The 20,916-nt window shown below is 53.0% G+C and overlaps 1 protein-coding gene and 1 long non-coding RNA gene across 3 annotated transcripts in view; one reads left to right on the top strand and one right to left on the bottom strand.

The window, feature by feature from the left end:
- LOC131478111 (uncharacterized) overlaps positions 1 to 14,100 on the top strand; it is a 31,702-nt gene extending 17,602 nt beyond the window's left edge. Inside the window, exons 2-3 of the long non-coding RNA XR_009244303.1 lie at positions 13,369 to 13,507; positions 14,021 to 14,100. This is a non-coding gene — a long non-coding RNA (uncharacterized LOC131478111). The remainder of the gene's footprint in view (positions 1 to 13,368; positions 13,508 to 14,020) is intronic.
- The window catches only part of ANO6 (anoctamin 6), an 87,637-nt gene continuing 80,111 nt past the window's right edge, over positions 13,391 to 20,916 (bottom strand). For both annotated transcript variants that reach the window (XM_058655752.1, XM_058655753.1), the window contains 4 exons: positions 19,845 to 20,050; positions 18,347 to 18,549; positions 15,353 to 15,458; positions 13,391 to 13,597 (listed from right to left, as the gene is read on the bottom strand). In XM_058655752.1, the coding sequence (XP_058511735.1) occupies positions 13,391 to 13,597; positions 15,353 to 15,458; positions 18,347 to 18,549; positions 19,845 to 20,050 (722 nt within the window). The remainder of the gene's footprint in view (positions 13,598 to 15,352; positions 15,459 to 18,346; positions 18,550 to 19,844; positions 20,051 to 20,916) is intronic.

Here is a 20,916-nt window from a genome sequence, read left to right as displayed (position 1 = left end):
GTGCTTTTACTGTGTGACCATTTCTTAGCTTGATGTAGTCATATTTGTCAATTTGGCTGCTACTTCTTGTGCTTCCTGGAATTTTGTCCAAGAAGTTGGCCTTGGCCAATGTCTTCCATTGTTTTCCCTATGTTCCTCTAATAATTTTTTGGTTTCAGGTCTTAGGTTTAGATCCTTGATCCACACTGAGTTGATTTTTATCTAGGGCATAAAGTAGGGCTCTTGTTTCAAATGGTGTTCAAACAACATCATTTGTTGAAAAAATTGTCCGTTCTCTAAGGGGTTATTTTAGCCCCTTTTCTCAAGCATTAGCTGGATGTAGCTACATGGATTTATTTCTTGTGCTTTTATTCTATTTCATTGGTCTACATGTCTGTTTTAGTGCCATCAACAAGCTGTCTCAATAACAGCTCTAGAGTATGTCTAGCATATGTGATACCTCCAGCATCATGTTGCTGAGATCAGATTAGCTGTTTGGAGTCTTCTGTGCTTCCATATGAATTTTAAGATTTTCCCCCTAATTATCTGGAGATTATTCTTGGTATTTTGATTGGAACAGCACTGAATCTATACACTGCTTTCTGTAGTATGGAAATTTTGTTTACACTGTACACATTTTTCCAATCTATGAACCTGGGAGATTTTCCAATTTTTTGTGTGTCTTCCTTTTGTTAATGTTTTCTAATTTTCATTGTAAACATCTTTCATATCCTTTCCTAAATGTATCCCAAGGTGTTGACGCTTTTTGTAGCTCTGCAAAGTTCTTTCTCAGGACTGGTCACACTCTCGCCTGCAGTGCTGCCATTCCGTGTGATGGCTGGACTGCGGATGCAGCTCCCTGCTGACAAGCCTGGGGAAGCAACAGAAGTGGTCCGAGTGCTTGGGCTCCTGCACCCACATGGGAGACCCGGGTGAAGCTCCCAGCTCCTGGCTTTGCTCTGGCCCAGCACCATCTATTGTGATAATCTGGGGAGTGAGGGAACCATCAGGTGAAAGATGGATCTCTCTTTATTCCTTAACACTGCCTTTCAAACAAATAATTTTTTTAAAAGTTCTTTCTTATCCACTGATATTTAAGAATGTTATTCACAGTGTTTGCCAGGGTGCCACCAGCTGTGAGCATCTCCACGCTGAGCGAGCAAGGCCAATGCTGTGACCATGGAAAGACCCAGGCCCGACTCTTCTCCAACCCGGCCCACTCTGGGGAGGCTGCAAAGAAGTATAGTCCCCGACATGCTGCGGAGGCAGCCGCGGGTACGTGCAACGAAGGCTACACAGACACGTGGTGCTGGCTGCGTGCTCTCCAGCAAGCTCACCAGTTGCGTATTTCAGAGACCAGTCACCTGTGTCACTGCCCACCCAAGCAACAAGGTCCGACAGTTGCCGCAAGAGGACACCCTGCGGAAGCCACAGCAGCTGTGTGCAGTCCAGCGGCTCCAGGGAGTCCGGGCCTGCAGCAGCGAGCAACAGCTACTGAGCCCCTTGGACTTTGCCAACACCATCCGAATTCCTGTGTGCAGAATCCCAGGCACATCACCAGTGTCCACTGGGGCTGGACATCAGCAGAGCAGGCCTAAGTGCACCTCTGGCCCAGCCGCAGATTCGTCCATGTTTGTTCCCCTGGTGGGTCTTGGTCTGTCCCAGGAGTTCTCCAGGCAGCAGGTGACTCCTGGAGACATCCAGCGGCAGGCCTGGAAGGTGAAGAAGGCGAGGAGGAGGCTGGCCCAGGCCTTGGAGGCAGACAAGATCATGAGGGAAAAAGAGTGTGCTGCAGGGAGATCACATGGAGAGCCAGCTAGCTAGAGGAGGAGCCGGGTGGACCGGGTGGTGTGGACCTTTCCATGTTGCATGTATATTATCTGTGGTGGCTGGGAACATCTTCTCCCTTTGACACAGATGCACACTCTGAGCATGGCCGCGTCATCATCATGTGCAATGTGGGCTCAGTCATTGCCTTCTGTTATGCTGTGGGATACCTGAGAAACCTCACTGTGGTTTTCTTTGTCAGGAACCGGTCCAACACACTGAATGAAGGCAAGTTCCTGAGGTTCAGCATGCTGGTGTTCTGCAGTGTCTGGGTGATCTTCCTCCCAGCCTACACAGCACCAAGGGAAGGTCATGGTAGCCAAATTACAAAAACACAAACCACCGAAGAATGATACACTTGCATTTTGCACAGATCAACAAACAGACCATGCTTTCAAATAACAGAAAACAAAGAGGAAACAGTAGAACTGAAAACTGAGACATAGAGAACTCCAAGTAACTAAACAACCATTTGAAAACCCCTACTAATGTGGACAAATTCTTAGATACATACAACTTACCGAAATTACGTCCAGTTAATACAGGAAACCTGAACTGATGAATAACAATGCTGCAGCAGTAAGAACTCCCATCAGAGAAACACTCGGAGGACAGTAGCTTCACTCCTAGATTCTACAGATCATTTGAAGTGGAAATAAGTGTAATGCTTGTGTAATTATCCCAAAATATTGGAAAAGATGGAATTAAGTCAAATTCTCTGAATGAGGGAGGATTTGAGTTCCTGCTTTTAACTTTGAATTCCTTGGATTTCTTCGTCTTGACTAATGGTCTGGCTGCAGTTCCCACACTAACTGAGTGGCCGTGTTGCACATGGCAACCTGTGTCGTTCCGGACTCTAGCTCGTTCTCATTTGGATAATGCTGGCTGTGGGTTTGTCATATATGGCCTTGATTATGTTGTGGTATGTTCCCCCTTTACCCCATTAAAAGCTTTTTTTCTATGATGAAAGGATGCTGTGTTTTATCAAATTTTTAACAAACATTTTATCAAATGTTTTCTCTGCTTTTCTTGAAATAATCATGTGGTTTGAAGCCTTCATATTGTTGATGTGACATATCACATTTATTGATTTGCATATGTTGGTTTGTCCCTGGGATAAATCCTTACTTAGTCTGTGTGGATGAACTTTCTGATGTGGTGTTGCCTTGATCAGCTAGTATTTTGTTGTGGATTTTTGCATTGATGCTCATCAGGGATGTTGGTCTACAGAGTTCTTTATGTGACCTGCATTTATTAACAGGGGCTTTGGGTCGGAGGTTTTGGGATGTGCACTGCGTCTCTTCATGCTGTTGAAGTCTGATCTTGCCTTTTTGTTGTTGTTGTTGTTAAAGATTTTTTTTTATTGCAAAGTCAGATATGCAGGGAGGATGAGAGACAGAGGAAGATCTTCTGTCCGATGCTTCACTCCCCAAGCGGCCAGAATGGCCAGTGCTGCGCCAATCCAAAGCCAGGAACTTCCTCCTGGTCTCCCACGTGGGTGCAGGGTCCCAAGGCTTGGGCCATCCTTGTCTGCTTTCCCAGGCTGCAGAAAGGGTGCTGGATGGGAAGTGGGGGCAGCCAGGACATGAGCTGGTGCCCATATGGGATCTTGATGGTTGCAAGACGAGGATTTAGGGCCTGAACCCTTGTGCCAGACCATAAATTGGTTTTCTAATTCATTTTTTCCCTAAACGTTCAGCAATTCCCAAGACCCGTATATTTGGTCATTTGATAGGATTCCATGGATTCTGAACTGTGTTTCTGGTCTTTTTTTTTTCCTGACTATTGTATTTCAAAAGTTGTGCCTTATGTATCAGACATCCTGTCCACAGTGTGCAGGAAGGGGTGGCGCCACAGACTGGGCAGGTGTGCAGGAACTCTGCTGCAACCCGGGACCCGGACCTCCACCCCATCCCGAGGCGTCCAGCAGCAACAGGAGGGCCCGTATGTCCCCGCGTCAGGGAGTCCACCCACAGCTCCACCTCGGCCTCCCTTCACCACCTGTCCACCACAGCAGCTGCCCGTGATGGGACTGCAGCAGCCCATTCTCACCTTGCTCCAGGAACATGGCGCTTCCCGGACCAGAGCCAGCTGTGTGTGGCGGAGTGGCTGGCAGTGGCTGCACGGAGCGTCTGCTCCATCTGCCCATCCTCTAGTGGGACCCTTGCGTTCTCTGTGGCTGGGGTTCACAAGGCCGCTCATGGGTCAGTCTTCCTGGCTCGGATCTGTTTCGTGGCGTTTTCACTGACTTCTTCCAACTATCTTAACTGCATCTTTTCTAGTTTGCTCTTCAGCCCTGTCTAATCATTTCCCCATAGGTTCCTTCACTTCTTCAGTTTTTCAGTTTGCTCCAGGGTTCCATTTATTTTGCTGTTCAATTTATTGATTGAGTTCTTTATTTCAGCAATGATTTTTTTAAAAATATTCAGTGTCTCCAACTAGGTTTTTCTTACAATTGCTTTTATTGATTCATGTTTTTAATTTTCTTTGTTATTTCTTTGAGGACTTTGTTTTGCATATCTTGAATTCCTTTTCTCTGTTCAGTTGAGTCCATTTTTGTTTATCTTGTACACCTCTTTGCTCCTAAGCTGTTTCTTTCTCCCCTGCATGGATTCATGCTCGCTGAGGTGCCCTGATCCACCTGTGGTGCCAGGAGGAAAGCCACAGGCCTCGGGGAGGGGAAGGGCCTGGACCCAAGGGGCCGAGCCTGTGCTCACCCTAGACAAACATGTATGTACAGGTGTGCACGTATGCCTGTTCATGCACACATGGGCAGGTGCACACATGCACACACATTAAACACCTGTGCTTGTATGACGCATGCAAACACCACATATGCACAACTATGTACACACACACACACACACACTCACAATACCTGTACCTCTAATGCATGGACATACCTTCAAGGAAGCCCACCTGTACAAATGCTACACATATAGGTACACCCAGACACAGATTGCATGCACACATGCACACACACAAACACATGTGTACCATACTCACACCCTTACACACAAACAAACCATGAGGCAAGAACCCTGGGTGACCTGCAGGAACATCCTGCCAGTGATCACTTGCCAAGCTGCCTTCCTCTGTGTGTCGTTGACCTGTCTGGGTTGGGTGAAAGATGCTTAGGCCTGCAAGCCTCCGTGCCTGTCACCCCACCTGCAGCCAGGGCCTCCCACTGCCCTGTCCGTGCCTGTCACCCCCACCTGCAGCCAGGGCCTCCCACTGCCCTACCAATGCTCTTTCTGGCTGGAGTGTCTGCTGGTGCTGTCTCTGGCTTCTCCCCCCATGGCCATGGGTCAGGCCTGGGGGGAGTGTGGTTCACAGAACAAACACACAAGGAGAACCCCTCCCACGTTCCCTTTGCTGCTCTCTGGCTCTATAAGAGTTCGCTCCATGCTGGGATGTTACCCTGTGTTGCATGTGTGGTACCTGCAGGTTCAGACTGAGAGGGGGAGTCGGTGCTCCTGGGCCACCTTCCCTCGCTCTCCCTGCAGCGACGACAGGGTCAGTGTGGGAGCAGCAGGGGCTCACGGTCTGGGCACTGTTCGGAATCTCTCCTTCTTGCAGGTGGTGTGTCCATTATTCAGCTGGACTGTGCTGGCTCCATCCTGCACTTTGGCCTAGGGCTTGTGTCCTCCTGTCTCCGGGTAGCCTGTCGGTTTCCAAAGTTACATAAAGTGCGATTGGTCAGAGTAGGTCGGTGACTTTAGCCAGATGCTGAAGGGATTTGCACTCTGTGGAAAAGCAAGAGCTGTCAATCTGATGACTGCCGTTTCATGGATGTGTCGGCCACAGTGTGTGGAAGTGTGGTACTCTGCCAGATGGGACAGGAGGGAGAGAAGAGGCAGGTGGGAGAAAGGCAGGCCTCTGAGTGCCCGTGGACATGGAACCTCAACTTTGCTGCGCACAGAGCTGCAGGGTTTCTGACCTGAGGACAGAGAGCAGATGATGTCAGAAGCCTCCATGGGCATAGGGGCCATCTGGGCTGAGCCTGGCTGAGCCTGGGGAAGCCGGTGCCCACTCCTCATCACACCCGCTGCCCTTCTCGTTTGCTGTCTGTCCTTTAAGCGTTGCTGGTCCGACAGAGTAGAGACTGTGTCATGCAATGGCCCTCATGTGAGCAGCAGCTGACTTCCCAGAGCCCTGGTCGTTGGCGTTGCTGTCACTCTGGGTTCAGGCTTCGGAACTGCCACACGAGGCTCAACTTGGTGAGCCTGTGATTGAAGCTGAAAGGCACCGTGGCACAGATGGATTTCGCATCCGCTGGTTTACTCCCTAGTCCATAGTGACTGGGACCCGGTGGAAGGCACCAGCTTGGGACTCCGTCCGGCCTCTCATGTGGACTGTAGGGACCCAAGCACGGGAGCCATAACAGGCCACGTCCCAGTAGGTGCTTTAGCAGGGAATCAGAGCTGGGATGTGATGCAGGCGCTCCAGCACAAGGCACAGGTGTCCAAGGGGGCGGCTTAACCTGCTGCGTCACCATCCAGCCCATGTCGCTGGAACGTTATCCACCCCATAGGACGTCTCTTGGACAAAGTGAGGCTGTGAGTTCCTTGGTGAGGGCCTGTTGTATTCATGCCAACCTCGAGCCATCTTGAAAGGCTTGAGTGCTCTCTGCTGCCCCCTAGAGGCAACCAAAGAATAGTTTTTCTTTTCCTAAGTCTTCCCACTCTGGTGCCTCTATGATGTTACTTCTGAATCCCTGAGACCGCAAGCCACGATCAGTTAGCAAGTAAGTCCCCTGTGATGGCGGGCTGCCGGACAGAACTGGGAGTTCTGGAGTCGATCTGGTGCTGCCTCTGGCTGTCAGAGCTGCATGTTTCTGAGGAGTTGCTTTGGGAGATCAGCCTTCCGTACTTCCATCTCGGCAACTCGGACTCTGCTTTCCTTTATGGCGATCAGGGCAGGAGTTTCCTTGCTGCGTAGTAAAGGTTCGGTGAGGTAACTTAACCCCTCCGATGGCCACCTACATGCCCTGACTCTGAAGCTCCCTCACTCTGAGAGTAGCCCCGTGGGCGGAGCAGGTGTCAGTCAGGAAGAATGGGGCCGTGAGGATGATCTAGTCATGGCCAAGTGAACTCTCTACATGGATTGTGGGACAAAGGGCATCTTAAGGCAATTTGGCTCCAGTTGGGAGAACAGTTCCTGGCAGGTGGGCAAGGGGGCAGACAACAAAGGAAGATTAGCTTTTCACCAGCAGTGAGCTATAAGTGCAGTGAGTCTTCCTGTGTTGAAGTGTCACGCGCGCCGGATGGAAATGTGAAATGCCCTGGCAGTGCCACAGGCTATGAGAAACGTGTTGCCTTTGCGTGTGGGGCGGGGCTGCTGCCCTGGGGAGCTGGAGCACCCATGTGCGTCGGCCCACCTTTGTGCCTGTCACCGGCCTCACTCCTAGGCTCGGTCCCCTCCCTGGGCTTCCTGTCCCTGAGCACTGGTGCTCCATCCACTGAGCTGACCTAATCCTAAACTGGATGCTCACCCCAGATGCCTCCCTTGTCCAGCTCACCGTCTGTACTGCCTGCAATGACGTCGTAGTGTTCTAACCCTCCCTGGCTTAGCAGGGGGCTCCTGGCCGGGAGCTGGCCAGGGGCATCAGGGCCCGGGGTGTGAGGATGGGATCGAGGAGGAAGCTGTGGACATGGGCTCTGGCTTGAGACCACCTGAAATGGGCTGCAGTGGACAGTGCTAGAGTAGGAGGGGCTTCCCTGGCGTGGCCACCAGAGGGCCCTTTAGGGTGCAGGGTCAGAAGAGAGAAATACTGTTGCTGCCCAGGTTTCTGTGCCCAGCCCCCATCCAAGAGGACCCCCAGGGATGGTTTCACCCTTCTTCCCCGGGCACCTGACCCTTGGGCTGGTTTGGGTCCCGGGAGGTGTCTTGCCCATTTCTGTGCTTTGTCTTCCCCCGGTGCAGCTTGAATCCTCCCGTCTGGACCCTGACTCGGCTACAAGACCCCGGCGTTGGGGTCCCTGTGGAGTGCTTGGCAGTGCCTGTGATGCCAGCTGTGTCCCTGCAGGTTTCAGCTGCCAGGAACCCAGGGAGGCTGCGCCTTGCCCCTGGAGTGGCACATGGTCCCTAACTTGCGGTGTGGAGCCTGGGAGCCGTCAGCAAACAGGGGGAGTGAAGGCAGTATGTGCACCTTATTTATTTATTTATTATAATCTTACATAGCTGATTAGAGTACAAAGGGTCAAGGGCTGCAGGAAAGTGGGTAAGACCATTGTTTCCACACTAATATCATCACTTTTTCCCCCTCTATCTGGGCTCAGGGGAGAAACAAAGGGAGAAACCCCACCCAGCCTCCCACCCATCCCAGGTCTCCAATGTGAGGCACGCCCCGAGGGTCCTGCTCAAGCAGTTTTGATAGTTCAACAGGTCTGAAATGCTGCCAGTCTCACCGTTCCAAGCACGATGAAATCTATTCAGAACCCACTGGCTGACAGTCTCTTCATGGTTGGGGTTCTGAGATCAACAGTTCAGTTGGTGGGATCTCCAAAGAAACTTCGTCTAAGGTGATCCCAGGCCTGATTCTTGTGTGTGCTTGCCAGTCCAGGGTCTGGCACAGTCTGTCGCCCCAATCAGCTTATGCACATGCGTTTCTACTGCTTTTACTTAGTTGCATTGTGATGGATATTTCAATTTACAAAAGTGGAAATCAGATTACTTTAGTTACAGCCTTACCCAAAGGACAGAAACTAGCACGTAGCAGGCACTCAAAAAAGTAGAAAAAGAAATGAGTATAATTTTTAGACATTCAAATATATACACATGCAAGTATGATCAGTTTTGGAAATGACAGATTAAGCATTAAAACAGCCTGCTGAAATACAAGTAGCTTGTAACTGAGTAGTGGGCAGATGGACCTGGCTTTTGTCCTCAGATCTTTGGATTGGCGTGAGGTGTGTGTCCTCACCCTCGTCTGTGGACCTGTGGTTCTGTGGGAAAGCTTCGCACTTCTCTCTGTATAATCATTATGTTCTCCCTCAGTAGTACCTTGTGTGTCAGTACTCATCCACTGGGAAGCAACTCCCACCACATTCCTGCAACTGGCAGAGCTGCTGCCCTGTCTTCCACAAAGCTGCCTGGCCAAGAACCCTTGGGACAGTCTCTGAGGGGGATCCGCCAGACCTGTCCTTCCACCTGGGCACCTGCCGCCAGCACCCTCACTCCCCATCTGTCTGTTGAGTAGCATGGCTGCCTCGGCCTCTCTGCCTGGGCTGCTTGCTCTGGACTCACTTCAGAGTTTGGCTTTCTTACGTGTGTCTTTGTTCAGCCACAGAATTGAGGTGTCTGATTGGCTGGTTACTCTGTGGCCTCAGAGTAGAGCAGGCCATCACTAAGTAGTCAGGGATGGGAACCTTTGTGGGAAAGCTTGATTAAATGGTTAAGCTGTACGTTATAACTTCTAAGTGAAGTAGTCCATGTGTGGACACCTTGGGACGGTCCAGGGAAGGCGCGGGGCTTACCAGTTTACACTGGAGAGGGCAGTCAATTTCTGGGCTCACTCCCAACTCCAGCTTCTTGCTAAGGAAGACTGGAGGGAGGCAGTGGTGACGCTTAGGGCCTGGGGCCTCAGCACTGAGTTCTCAGCTCCTGGCTTTGGCCTGGACAGCCCAAGCCTCTCTGGGCATCTGACAACTGAACCCTGTGATGTGAGGCAGGCCGCAGCCTCTGGTCAGGCTCCCTTAGCCCCAGGTGCCCCTTACCCAAAGGGATTCACTGACCAGGGAAGCGGCACAGCTGGCCTGGCAGGTTCTCTTCACCCAGTTCAGAAAGTTGTTGGCTTCTCCACGTGATGCTGTGCGTCTTGTTGCTTTCTTGTTCTCTGCGCACACATCATCAGTGAAGTGCCTCTCCATGTCTTATGTTCCTTTTCTAATCACATTTTTGTTATGGTGGCATTTTGAATATTCTTTCTGTCCTAGATGTGAATTCTGCACCAGGTGATGGGTTTTCTGAAGAATTCCTTCAGGTTAACCTTCGGATCGCATCTTTCTAACAACCTTGTCACATAGCAACAGTTTTTAATCTTGTCAAACTCTGATTTCTTGCCTGAGAAGTCCTGGCTAAATCTGGCGTGTAGGACATGGATCTTGTGTTTTCTCCTGCAAGTCTCACAGCTGTGTTCCAGGTGAGGTCGAGTTACTTCTTGTGGAAGGCGCAAGGCTTAGGTTGGAGTTCCCTTTCTCGCGTGTGGCAAACCCTCACGTGAAGATTCTCTGTTTGGGTCCAGCTGCCTTTACAGCTTTGCACTCAGGAGGCTGTTCTGCATGGTTAATTCTGATGTTCTGTTCCGTTGGTCTGTGTTTCTGTCCACTGAGATCATACAGACTCCATCACTACAGCAATGGAGTGAGTCTTACAGCTGGGTAGATTTACACTTTTTTTTTTTTTTAACTTTTGCTTATTTGTATTCATTTAAAAGGCAGCACAAGAGAGAAAGTGAGAATGAGAAAGAGAGAAACAATGAATTGGCTTATTCAAATAGCCACAACCCCTGGGGCTGGGCCAGAGTATAGCTAAGAGTCCAGAACTCAGTGTGGGTCCCTGGGTAACATAGCAAGGACCACAGTTCGTGAGCCATCACCAGCTGCTTCCGGGATGCTCCTGAATGGAGCAGGGATTCAGTCCCCAATTTCTTTCCTTTTTTTTTTAAAAGATTTATTTTTATTGGAAAAGCATATATATCAGAACTTTCACTTACAGTTATGAGAACCCCAAAGACTTGCATGTGAATCTTATCTTGTATTGGAAATTGAGACACTTAAATGATTTTGATAGGAACAAACCCACTGTGTGAGAAACTAAAATAATGCCCTGTGAACCTGGTGTTCAAAATCCCCAGGGGCAGTGTCTGGTCCCAGGCTGACAGCTCAGCATTCCCAGCCTCTCCTGCGTTGTCCCCAGCCACATCCCATGGCACAGGCACCTGGCAAGCCCCACTACATGCCCACAGAAGAGTGAAGACAGCAGGTCACATGTTGGCCTTTGTGCCCCCACAGCACCCTCCAGGATCCACTGGCTCTAGGCCAGTGGCTGATGGGCACTTGCCATGTTAGCTTGCCTTAGGCTTGTCCATCCAAGCCCCATGCAAGTCGAGGGGAGCCCAAGGGCCGGGAGGCAGCTTACCATAGGTGTGGCAGATGGCGCAACCTTCCAGTTGCCAGGTCACTGCCCGAATGGCCATGACAGCCAGGACGGTGCCAGACCAGAGCCAGGAGTTCCCTCTGGGTGGCAGGAGCTCAGGCACGGGGCCATCATAGCCTGCCTTCCCGGGCACACGAGCAGCCAGGCCTGCAGCTGGCGCTGATGTGACGACAGCGTCCTAGGCAGTGGATTTGGGCACTGCAGCCCGAGGCCAACCCCCATGCAGCAACTGCTAGATTCTTCCAGAGACAGGCGACAAGAACTGGGTGGGTGATGATTTTCCCTGCAAACCTGACTTATTGAGCACAAGACCTCTTCCTGTGAGCACAGGTGGTCTGTGGTCTTGGGTTCCCGCTGGTCTGTGCACTCAGTGCCCTGTGTGGGGCTTGGTCCTGCTCATGCGGGTGGCAGACCCATCCTGCATCCTTCCATAAAACCCCGTGCTTGGATCCAGGTGAGAATACCACCAGTGAGGGATTGAAGGTCATAGGTCAGCAGCCCCAGCCACCAGCTCCTGTCCCTGAAACCACCCAGACATACACAGAACGGCCCCTGGGATTGTTTGTAAGAACAAAATTTATTACAATGCTTATAATTATAAAAGAACATTATAATGCACAGAAATTAACCAAAATTACAGACTTGCCTTATGCCACAGTGTGTGAAAAGCGCCAGCGAGTTTCAGATCTGCATAGGTTTGGGTTCCTTGCACATGTTACCACAGGGACATAAGCCAACGGTGTGAGAACAGGGTTCCGGGGACAGCCCAGCCTGATTCCCCTGCCACGCTCCGTGACCGTTCGAGGTCCCTGTGAACTCAGGACGGGCGATTCTGGTGACAGACGTCTTACAAGATGGTTTTATTTAGAAGACAAAACAACATGGAGGTTTCTTTGACCGGGGAACCTGGTCTAAGGCTGCAGCCCAGGGCCACTCAGGCTGGACGGACAGGTGACAGTGCCCAGGGCTTCCCCGGGCAGGTGCAAAGCTGGGCTCCACATGCCCCGCCCTCCCATTTCTGGAAGCCGGGAGGGGTGGGGCTCTGCTCAGCTTCTAGGCAGTTTGCTAAGCCGTGGGGGGGCGTTCCCTCCCTCCCACAGCTGCACTCTGTGGCAGCTTAGAGGTGAGGTAAGAGCCTTTGCTTGCCCAGGTTGAGGTTAGCAGGCAGAGCCCTGGGATTCCAAGCAGAGAGAGGTAGCGAGAGGGGAGGCACCTTGCATGAGGAACAGGGGCTGCAGCTTGTGCAGGTGCACCCATATGGGATCAGCAGGGGGTGAGGATGATTCAAACACCCAGAAAACTGATGGGGCCTTGGCTGTCCGGTCTCCCGGAGCCTCTGACTGACACTTCACTCACCCTCCTCCCCGCCTATTCCAACGTGTGCATCGGGCGGGAGGGTTCCTTGGACACCTGTGCCAGAGCCATGGCCTACAGGATCCTGCTCAGCACCGTCATGGTGCAGACCCCACCCCACCCAGGCAGAGCCAGTAGGGGCCCAGCCCACCCAGACAGTGAGCATGGGCCATGCTGGGGGGGCCCAGCCCTTCTCCAGCTGCAGGCAGCAGGCTCTGTGGAGATCCAGGCTGTCTGTGCTTGTTTGGCAGGGTGCATGTCAGCCCAGAGGCCGGGGGAGCAGAGACTGGGTTGTGCAAGGCAGTGCCCCTCCTCAGGCTGCTAGGTCAAGCTTGGTGTCGAACGGGTGGCGCTTAGGTCAGGCCCCGTGGTGGGGATCTGAAGATGGGCGTGTGTTTCCCGTGATGATGATGAAAATGAGATTGTCATTGATGTGGATTTTCTCTGCCTTGGGCGGAAGTCCACTGATGACCCAGGCTGGCCTGAGCCATATCCTGTGAGGCTGCACCTCGGCCAACTTCCGTCATGTTCCCCCTGCGACAGCGCTGGGGGAGTCCGCACCTAACATGCCGGCAGGCAGAGGTGGTGCTGCTGTTGGCACAGGGAAGCTTCAAGGCAGCTCACAAGCGTGCCTGCTTGCCTCGTGATGGACAAAAATGGGGCGTGGGGACCCCATGTCCTCCCACCGGCCACACAGCAGGGTGCACACCCCGAGTGCTGTGCTGGCTCCTGGCGATTACAGGGAGTAGGCTGGGTCCCTGATGACGCTGTGGCAGGTGACGCCGGAACAGGGTGAAGGATGAGAAGCACCTGGAGTCGAAGGTGCTCACAGCTGGAGAGCCCAGAGGGAGGGAGGACAGCACAGGAGGAAGGGCCGCCAGAATCCCAAGATGCCCGCGCAGGGGACACTGGGCTCTCCAGGTGGGCAGCTTTCTGTCCCTTGTGGCTGCTGCCTGGCTGGCGCACGACACGTTTGGAGACAGCAGAGTGATTGCACTTGACATTGTCACAGGTGATTGGCTGTCTCTTCTGACAGCTGATTCCTCAGAGTCCGTCTAGGGGTGCGGGGTTCTCACTCCACCTTGGGGTGTCGGCTGGGGTCCACGGCTTCCACCACCTTCTCTGCGATGGCCCCCATGGACCTGGTCATGTCCTGCAGGTGGCTCTCGTGCAGCAGCTTCTGGGTCAGGTACTTCTCCCTCTTGATCTTGCTCTTGGTGGTCTTGGACACGTCTGGGATTGCGTAGGAAATGAAGAACTTGACCGAGTAGATGATGTGCTGGCGGAGGAGAGAGCCGTCAGGCACTGGGTGGGCAGGTGGCACCGCAGCCCTTGGCCCCCACTAGCCCCACGGGCACACAAGCAGGCTGTCCAGGGCACCCCACAGCAGGCCCCGAGAAGTGCATGCGAAGACGAGACACGTTTACTTGGGAAATTTCAAGTTTTTGACCAAAGTGAATGTTTTTTAAAATATTTAACTTTTTTTTTTTTTTTTTTTTTTTTTTTTTAAAGATTTATTTTATTTTTATTACAAAGTCAGATATACTGAGAGGAGGAGAGATAGAGAGGAAGTGGAGCTGCCGGGATTAGAACCAGCGGCCACATGGGATCAAGGCGAGGACCCCAGCCACTAGGCCACGCTGCCAAGCCCAATATTTAACTTTTTTAAGTGTTTATTTATTCACTTTCTTTTATTTGAAAGGGAGAGACACAAAGAGAAGAAAGGAAGAGAGAGCAAGTGGTCTTCCATTGCACGAGCACCTGCAGGTGGGGCTGCAGCCAGGGACAGGAGCTCCACCTGCTCAGCCGGGAGCCTGGAGGTAGCAACATTTGAGCCTCCCCTGCTGCCTGCCTGGGGGCGTCCAGCACCAAGAACTGGATTGGGAGAGGCAGCAGAACTCGGTCCCAGCCCTAGGTCTGGACATGGAGCTGCATGGGCTGGCTTGTAAGCCTCTGTGCCCAGTGCTTGCCCGGATCGGGAGAGGTGGCAGAACTCGGTCCCAGACCCTAGGTCTGGACATGGAACTGCACGGGGTGGCTTGTAAGCCTCTGTGCCCAGTGCCTGCTTGCAACTTCTCGCCCCACCTATGCGAAAGTTTTGGAGTTTCCCAGACAAGGATGCAGTGAAGCTAATGGGGAGAGGGGTAACACGGAGAGGCTATGGTGCAGGGTCAGAGTACACCAGGCCTTGCGGCTACTGAGAGGATTGTGGCTGGGGCAGGGGACAGAAACCCAGCGGGAAGTGGTGCTGCTGGGCCAGTGCCAGCAGCAGGGCTGGGAAGGAGGCTGCAGGCGACAGCACTGCTGGCAGGTGCAATGGGGCGGCCTCCCTGGACACTGGCTGAGCACGAGGGGAAGGCAGGTGGAGAGAGTAAAGGCCAGCCGGAACTCGCTGGCTGTTGGTGGTGGTGGTGTGGGGGTACGGCACAGGGCGCAGGTAGCAGGTGTCTCCCCGGGGGAGGGGCAGAGAGGGGACAGCCACAGACAAGGCCTTGGAGCCTTCAGGAGGGGTGGGGGGGTTCCCAGCCCTGAATGACAAGGACCCCCAGGAGGGCTGCTTAATGTTAGACATAGACATGCCTTAGCCTCCACGGAGTTCCGGTCCCATCTTTAACTAGCACCTGCGGAGGCAGCAAGGGATGACCAGGGACCAGGAACGAGCTTGGGGTCCTGGGCTCTGCCCTGGTGGCTGTGGACACCTGGTGTGGGCCAGTGCATGGAACCTCCCTGTGTCTGCATTTCAAGTACGTAAAAAGTCATAAAAATATTCTAAGAAGTTGAGGCCACCACTTAAATTTGAAAAAGCCCGTCGCAGCCCAGCACGCTGCCCATGGCCCCGTGTCCTGGTGCCCGCCACCTGCTCTGCCCCTGCTCGAGCGGGTGGTGGATTTCCTCTGGGTAAGGACAGCGCTGTAGGCGTTTTGAGGTCAGGCAGGAGTGACATGCCCTCATGTCAACATGTGCTAGTGCCCAGGAAGAACCACCACCTGACAACCCTTGGGCAGGACTGCTGCCCCCGGGCCCCTCCTCGTACCTCCATGACGATGACGAAGGCCAGCTTGGCTGCGATCACATGCCAGTAGTAGATGTTGTGTTTGTACTCCTGGGGATGCCCGGGTGGGTACCGGAAGTCACGATACCTGTGTGAGGAGACAGACCCTTCCGGTCACAGAAAGAACCCACACGTGGCTCAGTGCTCGCTCAATCCCAGAGCTTGGGACGTTGAACACACTGCATCCTGCACCGGGGAGGGACACCCACGTGGGCTGCCTCCCTCACCTGAGTGGGTGGAGTCGCGTGGGTGTCAGCGTGCAGGGGCCTCTCCTTTCCCTGGGACGCACGCCCTGCAGGGCAGACGTGGCTTAGCTTGTGGAGCAAGCTCCACGCTTTTCCCATCCAGGCTGCTCTAATTTGAATTTCTAACAGTGTTGGGGAGTTCTTTCTCTGTATCATTAGCTTCTATGACTTCTGGCTTTTTGACAAAGGCCCTTCTGTGATGAGGAACCAGCTCAGCTTGTTTTCAGTTTGCATTTCCTGGTTATTGAGTGGTTTTTCTTGATACATTTTGGCCTTTTTACTTCTTAAGAAGTGTCTATTTGGGTCATTTGCTCAGTTACATTTTCCCCATTGAATTGTTTGCACTCCTTACGTATTCAGGAACTTCATCCCTCGCCACGTGACTCTCTCCACTGCTTCCTTCGATGAGGGTGCCTGGGGGTCTGGTGGAATCCATTGGTCGGCCTTTGTCGCTGGTGATGCTGGGGTCACATCTGAAGCCACTCTGCCGGGCTGACTTCCGGACGGGCTGCTCCTGTCTAATTGAGTTGTTTCCAAGTTTCAGGTTTTCTGAGCTGACTTTGGTGACACTAGGTCCTCAGCTGTCCCGGTTCTGTCTCCTTTCTCCAGTGGGCACACTTGTTGCCTTAGTCCGTCCCACTGGTCTCCATGTCTGTTTTTTGGCTAGTTACAGCTTTGCAGTATAGTTTGAAGTCATGTACTGTGATGCTAGTTTTTGTTTTGTTTTGATTTGAAATCAGAATTGCTTTGGTTATTCAAGGTCTTTTCCAGTTTCATAAACATTTTAGGTTTTTCTTTTCTATTTCTGTAGAATATTATTAGTATCTTGATAGATCCCAATATCACTTTGGTAACTGGAAGGATTACGATTGTTAAAATGCTTCTAACTAAATCTTCATTTTTCATGTGTGTCCCCTCCAAATTCTCCCATCAGTATCTTTGAATATGCCTTGTAGAAGTCACTCATGTTCTTGATTAAATTTACTCCTAGAGATTTTCTTTCTGCATAGAGGCAGCTGTTGGGGACTGCCTGACTTCCTGATTGAAAGTGTTGCTTTTGTACCCTGGGAACTTACTGAATTTGCTCATCAGCTCTGTCAGGTTTTTGCTATTTTTAGTCTTTTCTGCATATAAAATCGTTGTCTGCACATGTTGTTTCCAGCCTTTCTCTCTCCCGTGGCTAAGGCTTCCAGCACGACACTGAGTACCAGCAGTTCCTGATCCCCGACGGCCCTGCTTTCTCCTGAATGTGGTGCAGCCACACACCATGGCAGCCTGGACTGTACCGGACGCCTGGCCTGGCTCTGTTGTTGCAAGGCCACATGTGGGTCACTCGGCGTGTCAAGCTGCCTGCTGGCAGGCCTGCTGATCATGGTGCAGTGCCTTGCACAGCGCTGGCTTCCACTCTGTAGTCAGTTATGACGTTAGAGCTGGCCTCAAGGAGTGTTCTTGCAAGGGTTCCCTGCCTCTCAGCCCTTCGGAACAGTCCACCAAGAGCTGGCGTTAGATCTTCCTGAGGGCATGGCTCACATTCCGTAGTGAAGTCCCCGCTTGCGGGACACACTACTGGTTCAGTCTTGACACTTGCTGACGGGCCAGGGACTCCCTCCTGGCAGGCTCTCTGGGTCCAGAAGCTCGGCCGTTCCTTTCTGTTTCCTTTTTTTTCTTTTCTTTTTTTTGTTTTGTATTACAAAGTCAGATATACACAGAGGAGGAGAGACAGAGAGGAAGATATTCCGTCCGATGTTTCACTCCCCAAGTGAGCCGCAACGGGCCGGTGCTGCGCCGATCTGAAGCCGGGAACCTGGAACCTCCTCTGGGTCTCCCACGCGGGTACAGGATCCCAAGGCTTTGGGCCGTCCTCAACTGCTTTCCCAGGCCACAAGCAGGGAGCTGGATGGGAGGTGGAGCTGCCGGGATTAGAACCGGCGCCCAGATGGGATCCCGGGGCTTTCAAGGCGAGGACTTTAGCCGCTAGGCCACGCCGCCGGGCCCTCCTTCCTGTTTCTAACAGTTCCTCTTGATCTTCTGCATTTCAGGGATGTCAGAATGTTCTGGGTAATCCTTCCCTTTCCTGATTTCAGCCTTTCTTTCCTGCCTGGCTTCCTCTAGCTAAATGCCAGTTTTATCTTTTTCATATTTTTAGGTTATTATTTTTCCCTCTGAGGAACTTACTGCTACACTCTGCCCTCTTTGTGCTGAATCCCACAGGTTCAGACGCACTGTACTCTATTTTTACTTCAAAAATTTTTAAATTTCCCTTTTGACTTCACCTGTCCAGTGGTTACTCAACCTGCTCTATTTGCACACTCTCTGAGGTTTATACTGTCGATTTCTAGCCTTTTTCCACTGTGCTCAGGGAAGACACAGAATATATAGTTTTTTTTTTCTGGACTTGTTTAGAGGCCTATCAATATCATCTACCCGAGGGAATGTTCCATGTGCTCATGAGAAGAAAAGCTGGGTAAAATGTTGCGTCTCTGATCTTCCATGTCTGCGTGTGACAGGGCTGCTGTTGTTCCTCTGGCTTCAGGCTGCATGTCAGTGGCAGCCCGGGGCGTCCCCAGGCCTCGGGCACGCCGGCCGCAACGGTAGCCTTCTGAACGGGACTGAGAATTCTAACCCTGGCTCTGTTAACTTTAATTTCTCATCCCTGAGAACAAAGCAACTGGTCAAGTGACGCCAAGGGAAGCCCTGCAAGGGAAAGCACACATTCCACAGCGGGACTTGCCTGCACGTGGTGTAGTTCCCGAGCCCCGTGTACGGGTTTCCCTTGCTTCTGTTTCTGAAGTCGGCGATGTTGAAGTAGGAGAGGGTGTTGTTGATGTAACCCTCCATGGTGTAGTCAGTGTGGTTCCCGTACGGCGGGACGGAGAAGGACCAGTAATACACCAGGCGGGGAATCATGTCTGACGTGAAAGCAATGATCATGGCCTGTGAGGGGAACAAGAAAGGAGGCGTGGGCCAGGGCTGCCGGGCAGAGCGGGGAAGAGCTGTGAGGCCAGGGCTGCCGGGCAGAGCGGGGAAGAGCTGTGAGGCCAGGGCTGCCGGGCAGAGCGCGGAAGAGCTGTGAGGCCAGGGCTGCCGGGCAGAGCGGGGAAGAGCTGTGAGGCCAGGGCTGCCGGGCAGAGCGGGGAAGAGCTGTGAGGCCAGGGCTGCCGGGCAGAGCGAGGAAGCGGTGCAGGGGCAGAGCTGTGAGGCCAGAGCTGCCGTATCACCAAGCCCGTTCTAGAAACCTCCATCACTCTATGAGACGTGATTTACAGTGGAGCGGGTTCTCCTTCCCATCTAAGGATACTGGCGTGTCTGAAGCCAGCCTGCAGCTCCAGTTAACCAGTAAATGCTTCTTGACTCAAACTGTACAGCAGTTAGAAGACGTTCACAGTCACAGAGAAGTCAATATTATGGGAAAAAATGGCTCTAGGTAATTGTGGAGTAACCAAAGGATATGAAACTGATTTCTACTGCTATTCATAAAAACAGAACTGTAAACTGAATTTTTATCTGAATTTAATTAGTGTCCGATTCAGACGCTGCCTCCTGCACTAGCTGAACCTGCCTGGACAAGCCCACGAGGGCCCGCTGCTCAGTCCTGGGGACTCACATGGGCTTGTGGCTCTACCAGAGCAAGCAGCTTTAAACATGTGGGGTGCAAGGTTTTCTCTGAGATGTTCCCCAAACAGCTCCCCAGTGGGGCCAGTTCTGTCAGACCTAGTGTCTGCAAGAGGGTCGAGGTTCTGAATGACTGCGAGGCAGGCTTCAGACAGCCAGTGTGTAAGCCTGGTGCGGGAAGGAGGACTTTGAACCCGAAGCTCTGTGCGTGAATGGAGCCCGCGAGCCTCTCATGACGGAGCGGAAGATCAGCCATGTCCAGGGCATGGTGTGGACCTGCCTGGACATCCGGCTGAGCCACACGGTGAGGCCACGGAGCAGCACACAAGAACGGCAACTGGGGGCTTTCCTGCTGCAAAATCCACCTGGCCAGAACAGCTCCGCCACTCCCCGGGACGTGGACATGTCTGTGTGTGTCTGCACTTGCCCAGGGGTTGTGGGGTGGGACAGGAGGCTGCGGCCTTTCCTGGACTCCAACGGACTAAACGTTCCTCCCTCCACAGCTCGGCGGCTTTGAGACCTGCTGCGGTGTGCAGAGGGCCTCCGTGCGGCACGAGCAGACTGCCGGCTCCTCTCAACTGATCGCCAGGCCCAGGCAGCCTGATGTGTCTACTCACGTTGGTCACCACGGCCAGAATGGCTATTCCTTGCATGATGGGCTGCCACGCGCCAATGTCCCGGGTTTTCTCTGGCACCAAGCGCCTGTACTGGGTGGTCAGCTTCCACGCGTCCACTCTGATCTCCAGGATGTTGTTCACCAGGGCCAGCAGGGGGGCCAGTGGGAAAGAGGCCACAAATAAGGTGACGAAGCCAAACTGAATAACTGTCAATGGAACGGACACACACACATCACGGATGCGCAGGTGGAAGGGCCTGTGGACATCTGAGATGACGACAGCAGGGATGGATTCCCACACAGACATGGATGCGGGGGAGGGAGGCCCGGCAGACAACTCCAGCTCAGCGTGGAGCTGACCGTGCTGGGAGACGCTGCGCACAAGAGACCAGGAGGGGGGACATCACATGTGTGGGACTTCAGGAAGCCAGGTCACAACAGATGCCAGAGACACGGTGAAGCAAGTGGCCATGTCCGGAAGCTGTGACCCACGGGGCCGTCTGCACTGGCGTGTGTGCCTGAATGGCACATCTCCCACGCGTGCTAGCCACCCATTCCTCGCTGACCACCCCTGTCCTTGCACCCCACCCTAACAGCCCAGAAGAGACTGCCCCGCCCCGCCATGCCCCAGCCGGGAGCTGGCTCCTCTGACTCCCCTGGAAGCCCCACTGCTCTGCCCCACGCTGCGGCTCCCAGCCTGGGGGGTTTCCGCCCTGCCTCCCCCTGTGTCCCCACTCCAGCAGCAGGCTCCTGCTCTCAGGCTCTGCTCCACCCCATGCCGCAGATGGGTTCTGGTCCCTGACTGTCCTCCTGGTTAATTCCCCTAACATTTCTGGGTGCTGCACCCGGGCAGGAGCTCACCTAAGGTCACCGAGACCCTGAGCCCTGCTGTCTCTTCTAATGTGTCTCTCTGATTCCTCCCGTCTCTCTCTCCACTCTACCCTCTCCTAATTCCTCTCCTTTCTCTGTCCTCTATGCATCTCCTCCCTGCTTCTCTCTCCTCCCTCCAGTCTCCTCTCTCCCCTCCTTCTGCTGTCTTGGCTCTCTGCCCTCTCCTTTTTACTGACACCTCT

The sequence above is a fragment of the Ochotona princeps genome, chromosome 27, assembly GCF_030435755.1.
Source record: "Ochotona princeps isolate mOchPri1 chromosome 27, mOchPri1.hap1, whole genome shotgun sequence".
In the NCBI taxonomy this organism is placed as follows: domain Eukaryota; kingdom Metazoa; phylum Chordata; class Mammalia; order Lagomorpha; family Ochotonidae; genus Ochotona; species Ochotona princeps.
The sequence above is the reverse complement of the archived record's forward strand: the minus strand, read 5'-3'. Positions and strand labels throughout refer to the sequence as shown.